At 55.1% G+C, this 8,742-nt stretch overlaps 1 protein-coding gene across 1 annotated transcript in view; it reads right to left on the reverse strand.

Annotated features, from left to right (window-relative positions):
- Nucleotides 1-1,489: 1,489 nt before the first annotated feature.
- Nucleotides 1,490-8,742, reverse strand: part of ARHGAP23 (Rho GTPase activating protein 23) — a 46,154-nt gene continuing 38,901 nt past the window's right edge. Inside the window, exons 21-24 of the mRNA XM_039873797.1 lie at nt 7,578-7,619; nt 6,901-6,997; nt 4,780-4,811; nt 1,490-1,969 (exon numbers count right to left, since the gene is read on the reverse strand). Of these exons, the coding sequence (XP_039729731.1) occupies nt 1,490-1,969; nt 4,780-4,811; nt 6,901-6,997; nt 7,578-7,619 (651 nt within the window). The remainder of the gene's footprint in view (nt 1,970-4,779; nt 4,812-6,900; nt 6,998-7,577; nt 7,620-8,742) is intronic.

Here is an 8,742-nt window from a genome sequence, read left to right on the forward strand (position 1 = left end):
AGACACACATACACACCAGGGATGTTTTCTGCTCCCTCAAAGAGCATAAGGTAGGGGCCCATGTGCCTGAGTTGTGGAAGAAGCAGGCACAGCTGGAAGAATAAAGAGAGGGGGCAAGGGAGGTCTAGTGGGGGACGCTTGACCCTCCCCAAACTGGAGGATGGGCAGCTCTCCATGGTCAAAGTGCTTGGGAGTGATTTAGAGGTTGGCAAAAGGTTGGTGGGGGACTGATCTGGTGAGAGTTTGTCCTGCCTCTGTGGAGTGGCCCCAACCCCCTTCTATGGCTCTGACAAACAACAGGGGGAAGGATCCCTGTGTGCACCAAAGGCAGGGAGCCCTGGTGGGGAGACAAGGAAGCAGGGGTGGCAGAAGTTGCTACTGGAAACACCTTTGGACAGTGACTACACACACTCGCACACACAACCCCCCTCCCATGGACCCCACCACCTACCTTTTTCTCCCCAGACATACATAAACAATACCTCCCCGCCCCCCACATACACACACAGTCAGGAGCTAATGGGGTGGGGTAGGAGAGAGTAAAGAAGTGAAAAGCCAGCATCACTCAGTGTCCTTCCTTTAGTCTGAGACTTCGGGGTTTCCTATTTACACCCCATGGCCAACAGGAGTCCCTAAGTGTAGACACGAAAGACCCAGAAGGGCATGCTGTCATTTATCCAGGGGATACGGACCCCCAGCAGCGGACCCCTATCCCCTCTCCTTACCACCAGAACCCCCTCCTTCCCATTCACACTGTCCTCCCACCCCCCATCAATTCCAGTACACAAACTGGAGACACGGCCTCAGCACCAGATGCACCCAGGGGCAACAGAAGAGGGGGTGAAAGCCAGAGGAGATGACTTTCCCAAGGGGCGCTGAGTGGGGGAAGGGCAGAGCGGGGAGGGGAGGTGGCTGGTCACAGACACTGATGGAGGCGGGAGGCTGTAGATCGGCGCGAGGGCTGGCTCTGCAAGGCTCCCAGGTCCCTGGGCGCGGGCGGCAGCGAGGCTGCGGACGACGCGGCTCGCGCCTTGGTGGACTCCAGGCTGCTGAGTCCCGAGTCTTTGTTGTCACTGTGCGCCCGAGGGACCGCGGGCTCCGGGGGGCCCCCTCCGCCCAGCTCCTTCCACTCGTTGAAGTTGAGGTCGGTCAGTGGGCTCTGCACGACCACTGTGTGGCGGCGCCAGCTGCTCCGGCGCCGCTGTGTGGCTGCCAGCTGGCCTGCCGCTGGTCTCTGGCGCATACGGCCGCACGCACTGGCCAAAGTTAAGGGGTCGTCGGCTGTGTCATGAGGTTAGGCCCAGCTACTGAGGCTGAGGTCAAGGCCACCAGAGCCACCGCGAGGTCAAGCGGGAGGCCAGCCACTCCTGGTTGCTGGACGAGGCCGAGCCGGGAGGCTCGCAACGCGAGGCCCGCCCCGCCCGCGCCCGCGCCCGCGCCGTCAGGGCGGCTCCGGGTCAGGCGGCGCGGGTCAGAGTGTCGCAGGGCATCAGGTGGTGCGAGGAAGGAGGGCCGGCGCACCAGGCGCCCGCCAGGCCCCCCTCCGTGTCCGTCTCACGTGGCTCAGCCGCTGCGCTGGCTCGTCCGCCTCGTCCCCGGCGCCCGCGCGCCGCCCGCCGGTGCCCGAGCACACGCTGCGGTCCATGGTGGACAGTGTGGAGTAGCCAGAGACGATAGAGCGCGTGTCCGCGGCCGGCGGCTCCTCCCGCGCCGCCCGGGGGCTGAGGCGCCCGGGGGCCTCACGGGCGGTGGCCCCCGGCAGCCGCTCCTCGGGTTTCTCCTCGGTCCCTGGCGCCGGCGCCCCCGCCCCCGCCCCCGGCTTGTGCGCCTCCTGCTCGGAGTCGTCGTCCGTGCTGCTGCCCAGCCCCCTCGCCTCCCGCCGCTTCTTCCGCTTGCGGTTGACAGCCGAGATGAAGGAGATCGCCAGCATCTCCCGGGTGTATGGCTCCTTCTTAGGGGCCCACGTTCCCTGGGTGGGAGACAAGTCAGTATGCAGGAGGCACCAAGCCTTGCACCAGCAGTGCTCTCTCTCCCAACCCCAGGCCAGAGGGCCTCAGCTCCCTCCACGTTCCCACCCCAACAACCCCCCCTTCTATGGCACCCAAACTTAACAGGTCCGAGCCCAGCCCAGCACCCCAACCGGCATCATAAACCGTTCCTCCTGCACTGCTGGCCCAGCTGGAGTGTCACTGTTCACTCTAGAGACTACTTTTGCTGCCCTCTCTCAACCCTTTAGTGTCTTGGGCATCTTTTCTGGTCTTAATCTAGACCCTCCCTGTGAGCTGAGGGCTGGTCTCACGTTTGTGCCACCCCCAACTGCCATTCTGTTCTCCATATCTGGCACTAAATAAATCCTTTTAGACACAGCCCTGGTAATAGTTTCTCAACTGTCAATAACACTTGACAGTCTGAACTCATTTCCCATAGACTCTCCCGGGTTATAATCACCAGAACCCGATAGGGACCTTTCTCTGACCACAGCTCCTACCCGTCTCCTCTCCGCTCACTGCCACCTGGGAAAACTGCCTTTCCACCTACTCAGTGTGTATGGGCCTCTACAGGCCAACCCGCCCAAGTTCACTTCCCTTTCCCACAGCACCAAACCACCACGCACTTCAGCTATCCCCGCAGTACCCCACCCCAATGATCCCCAATCCCAGAGCAATCAAAACGCCAGCTCTGCTGCCAAAAGTGGCTAAAGAGCCCTGCACAATCGAATGCTTTGGATTGAAGCCTCTCCTAAATTGATTCCCATCCCCCAAATTTGGGGCAACTTCCTGATGCTGTTCTCACGGCTAAGCCCTGAGGGTGTTTTAACCCTGGCCTTCACGCTGCCCATCACTGCCTCCTCCAATGTGGTTTTCAGTCCTCCCCTTCTGGCCTCTCTGCCTCCTGAGGGGGCTCTTCTTCCCCCTCGTGCCCCTTAAGAAGCCGTGTGCCCAGGGCTCTGTTCTCAGCTTCCTCTCTTTTCTGTTCATGTTCCCTGAGGAGTACCATTCCCGAACAGCCCTGCTCCTGGGTCACCCTGTCCAATGCCAAAATGTATTCGAGCGCCAGAATTCTTCCAACTGTTAATTCGTCTCTACCAGGGTGTCTGCAGGCACATGAAATTCATCTGTTTGAAACCACATCATGCTCCCTACCCCTGTCCCAAACTGCTTTCATTCATGTTTCTCTTCTTAAGGCGATCTCTGATTCCTCCCTCTCCCCTCCTCTCACTCCTCCTCCTGAAATGGCTTCCAAAGGCAGCTCATCCTCATCATCTTCCCTTCAGGCCCTCATCTGCCTTCTCCGGGCCTTCTTGCCCTCTCCTAAAAGGACACCGTGCCTCCACCCCTGCCTCATCCCAGTCTCCCCTCCTCTGAAGCAATCAATCCTTCTGTGGCTTGAAGGCAGGACTCTGGTCATGTCTGGATTCTCCATGACCCTTCCCCCACGAGGATGAAACATGGACACAGGGCCCTTCGCAACCAGGTCCCAGTTTTCCCAGATTAGTGCCCTTCCTGCCCTGACCCCAACCTCCATGGCCCTCACTCTGATGATGCTGACCTACTAACCCTTCTCTCAATATGACTTGTACTTTAGCATGGGCATCCTTCAGTCCCCCTCCACCCCACGCCCCACCTTATTTGCTGATGAGCTCTGACTCCTGCTACCAGGCCCTGCTCAAACATGGCACCCTCTGTGCAACAACCTCCCAGCCTTCTCTTTGGCAGAGCTGGGAAATCCCTTCTCTGTTCCCATAGCCCTTGGATAATATATCCACACCAGATCTTTTCACGACTTAATAGCCTTTGTTTCCATATCATCTATATCAAACTCTGAGTTCCCTGAGAACAAGGTCTGTGGCTTATTTGTGGTTGGATCTGTGACTCTTGGCCAGTGCCTGGCACATAATAGGTGCTCAATTAAGTAAATGAATAAATGAGTGAGTGGAGTCCCCTCAACTTAGGAAGCCCTGTAAAAACAGATACTGGGACTGGTTTCCCTGCTGGGCTGGAATGACCTGCCCTTGGACCCCTCTTCACAGGCTACCTACTGTTTCAGCCACAGTGTAATAACGAGTGGAGACACAGAGATGCCTAGTGTGGCCACTGCATCCTATGCACTCTCTATCACATCAATTAGTCCTGAGGAAGCTGGAGCACGTCAGGGATTCAGGGTTTGCAGGTACATGGCCCTGAGCCATGGCTGCCCACACTGCATGACTCCAGAAGGTACCCCTGGAGTCCTGCAACATGGCAGCACTGCTATGATCAATCTGAGGCACATGGTGGCCAGTGCTGCTTTCTTTCCTGGCCATGCTCTCTGAGAGACTTAAGAGGCCACTAGGACCATTTGTTCAAATTATCTTCTCATCCCAACTAATTATAGGAGCAATGAGATCAGAATGGTCACTGATAGGGAATGCAGAGGTCAGCAGATTCACATAAAGGTCAAAGGATCAGTCCAGGAGAAGCTATGGGAAACCAAGGGGCTAGCAGGTGCAACAGGTAGAAGAGACAAGAAGCTAGATTCAGACCACTATAATGAACTTGCTCCCTGACACAGCAGTCTCGTGTGCCTCCCAGCCACCTAACTCAGATCCTTCCATTACACCAGATGCCTTACCAAACCCTGCCGGGGCAAGTGACTTCTCAGTTTATCTTGGACACAGGGTTTCTCCTTCATTCTCTGTGACCATCAACTTTCCTCAGGGTCCAATTGCAACTCTCCCAATTCCCTTGACCAAAAAACAAAATGGGCTGGACCGAATAGGGATAAAGCCTTGGCGCTTACCTTGGACTTGGCTGAACTACAGGTGGTGGAATCTGTTGGTGAGAACGGAAAAAAAAGTGAAATTTGGATCGGGGCAAGAGCAGGCTGAGTCCTGTGAACATAATTCCCTCTCCTCAAAGGCTTCAGAAACCAGGGAGTTCGGAAACCTGAGATTTCCCTGGGCCCTGGGGGTGTGATGGGCCTCTGATGTCATTTCCTAAGGGATAAGGATGGAGCAGAGAATGATGTCAATTACCACTTCCTTTTGAGGCAGGAAGTGACATCAGGCTGCCAGCCTCTGGACCCTCATTTGCCCAGGTGAAAGGCAATGGGGGCTTTTCTTTGGGCCCAGTTCCTCTCCCCACAACCTGTCCCAGTTACTCTGAAGCACTGGAGAGAAAATGCCAAATATCAAATGCAGTCCACAAAACCACAACAGTGAGACACAGCAAATCACAGATGCTCTGGAGAAATGGAGAAACAGAGACCATACAGTGCATAGAAAGGTGGGTTCCCATGTCCACCCTTAGCCCCAACTTCCAGGATGTGAGAAGAGGACCATGTGAATGGCTGAGTACAGGGGCAGACATGACGTGGGTGGGACACAGGAGGTAGAGTGGGCTGGTGACTAGAGCCTTCATAGTTAACACCTTTAGACCTGAGGTCAATCTGCCCTTATGGGTTAAGGCCCCAGTTTATCATCAGACTTATAAAGGAGAGTAAAATCATTATTACCTCAATGGGACCTGAGTCCCACTCCCTTAATATCACTGGGTGGAGAAGGAACCAGAAACAAGACTTGCCAGTGTCCTCTCCAGGACTGGGGAGGGAGCAGACTGATCCAAGGACCTCTGGGGGTCCGATGGGGGCAGTGGGCAGGTGCAGTTAATCCACACTCTATGGCAAGCAAGTTAGATGCCTCCTCCCTGTCCCGCCCCCACACACGGTGAGAAGAGCAGACCACACAGCAACACACAGGGCAGGGGAGCGGCAGCGGGTGATTAGAAGAGACGGGGCACCTCTGCTGTCTGCACCCCATGTCCTCTGGGCCCCTTCACCAGTCTGCCTCTTGCAGCTAGGGGTGCAGTGGTGTCAGAGACAGGGGCTGTCAAAATACTAAGGGCAGGTCATCCACAGGGTGGGAGGAGTTAGTGGCTCAAGCCAAGAAAGAACTGGGAATTCCTTTGTCTCTGGGCTACTCTACTATGAGAGGGCCAGAGGCCCAGAAACAGGACTCAGGAGTGGAGTGACCAGATGCTCTGGTTTCAGAAGCAGAAAGAGCCTGTCCTAGAACGTGACTGAAGCAGAAGCTACAGCTATAGAGAGGCTTCTGCGGGTGACATCACTGGTGTCCAGAGAGGCTGGGTCCCACTACCAGCAAAGCCTTCCCCTGCCCGGATAGGCAGAGGTGGCCAGGCTCAGCACAAAGAGAAGGCCGAAGAGCGGGGGACTGCGGAGGGCAGCCATGTGGGGGACTTCCTGGCAAGGGGGACAAGATCTGGCTCCAGCAAGTGCCTCCTTCCCCCTGAGAAGGGGCTTTCAGACGGGAAAGGATTGGGGTAGAGGTTGTTAACAAGTGGGTAACTGGCATGTCAGGGTGAGGTCCTCACAGCCCAGGACATCTCTGCCTGCCCAGCCTTCTTATAATCACCCGCCACTGTTAGTGACCGAGGCCGCAACGCCACACTGTACCCTTTAAATCTCCAACAGGTCCGCTGGAGGAGGGGATGGGGAGGAGAAGAGAAGGGACAGGATCCAGGAGAAGGGAGGAGAGCACAGGGAGAAGGAGGAGGGGGGACAGAGGGTGCAAGGAAAAAAGGAAGAAAAATTAAAAAGAGGAACATGCCCAGAACGACACAGCCCATAAGAAATAAAAAGCTTAGGAAAGAAACCAGTGAAGGACAAACGAAGCTCCTACCCAGCCCCGGGGTGGGGGCAGCTGAACAGATGAGGAGGTGGGCACACAGGCAAGCGGGCCCTCCCCAGAGAGGCAGAAGGCCGTGCCACAGCCCCTTCAAAGTTGTGGGGGCAGAGAAGGGCCCCAACTGGGCAGGACCAGGGAAGCCGGGCATCTGGCCAGGTGTCTGGGACCCTTAGGAATGTAGAAGCCACCCCCAGCCCTGCCCAGGCCCCTGTACTCACCTGAACCTGGGTCACCAGGGGGCATTGTCCTGCCAATGTTGGGCAGGAGGTACTCAATGTTGGGCACTGACTGAGGCTCCTTGTCATCCACAGGGGTCTGCAAACAGGAGGAGGGTCAGCCAGCATGCCCTCGGCAGGACTATGGATCCCACGGAATGGGGTGCCCCGAAGACAGGGCCCATGTCTCCTTCATCAGACTGGGGCTCACCAGGGCAGTGACTGTCTCCCTCATCATCCAGGCACTCTTGAGGCAGGTCCTACGTGTCCCCAGTTAGACTGTTTTGTTGTGCCTTCCCCAACACCTTGATTGAACCCTGAAGACCCAAGTTGTTCCCTCAGCTGAGGACAGGAGCTGTGTTTCCTCTATCAGATTGGACATTCCTAAAATCTATATCCTCCACGCAAGACTGGAAGGTGGGATCTGCCTTTGCTACTGGACTCTGTTTCCTTAGGGCAAGGCCTAAATCTCTCCCCGCAGACTGAGGACTCGTGAAGGCAAGGGCTGTGTCTCCCATTCTACCGGAGGCTCCTGAGGAGAGGGTCTGTGTTTTCTCCATCAAACTAGGGATGCTACAAGGTCAAGGACCTTCCCCTGCTTTAGTCTTGCTGCCCCCGCCACTTGGGATGAGGGCTCACCTCAGACCAGACCCACCCCACCTGCCCTCTGCATCACTTACTCTCTCCCCCTTGTCCTCATCGTCACTGAAGAACCAGTCTGACTGCAAGGGAGACAAAAAGAAGTGATGAAATCAGCGTGGGACGGGGCTGAGAGAAGACAAGGAGACACAGGCTCCCAACCCGCTCAGCCCAGAGGACCCACTCAGCCCAGGGGACCCACTCAGGCGCCAGTGGAGTGGTGCAGGAAGGGGCACCAAGAGGCAAGGGTCTCCCCTCTTCTCAACAAACCCCAGGCTGGCCTGTTGCTAGAAAGGTCTCAGAGGGAGGTTGATGAATCTTGGAACTCTACCCCACAGACTATGAGAAACCCTTGGGGAGAGAAAACGTTGGACCCAAGCGTGGGAGGGAAACACAGCTTGGAGTGAGGGAGGGTCCAAGTAGAGAATGATGACTAGTTCAGGGAGAGCTCTCTTTGCCTGTTTTTAATTCCACGCTGTCAAGCGCATATCACTATGGCAGGCTCCCCACTGCAGGCCAGAAGCAGGGGGGCAGCAGCACCACCTAGTGCCAGCTGGGTCTACTGCAGGGAGGTCCCCTAGGCTTGCTAGAGCTAAGTATACTTCACTTAGGCTCCACGCTTAGAAATGGAATGGCACACTCTCCCCCATACCCACCTCCAGAAAAGGGAAGTGCCTTAAAGGAGGTGTTAGGAGGTTCCCTGAGGGGCAGGGCAGGCAAGGAGTGTCTCCTAAATGCCAAACAGGTAGAAATTAAAAATCTCACTCTTTATATTTTGTGAAATTTGAGAATCTTGAAGGTAAAACTCTAAAATTTTTCTGAAAAAAAAAAAATTAAAAAAATAAAAATATAAAAGCTTTCTAAAGAACAAAACCAGATTGCTTACAAATGAACAACCAGCTGTAACTAGTACTTTCAGCAGCAACAGGCACAAGAAAATAAGGAAGTAATATTTTCAATGTATTGCTGGACTACAAATACAGGCATTTTGAACCTAGAATTTTATATCTTGCTAAACTCTCATTTAAGTTTGAGTGTGAAATAAAGTGATTCTAAGACATCAGAAAGTACTACACAAAGACTCTCTTAACTGAGCACATGAGCAAGTAAAGAAATGAATCCAGGATGGAGCAACGGGCTCTGAGAAGTAAAGATGGATAGTAGCATAGAAAAGTCCATTGTTATCAAACCAAGCAACAACAACAC

Source organism: Pteropus medius, unplaced genomic scaffold (genome assembly GCF_902729225.1).
Source record: "Pteropus medius unplaced genomic scaffold, Ma_sr-lr_union100, whole genome shotgun sequence".
Taxonomy (NCBI): domain Eukaryota; kingdom Metazoa; phylum Chordata; class Mammalia; order Chiroptera; family Pteropodidae; genus Pteropus; species Pteropus medius.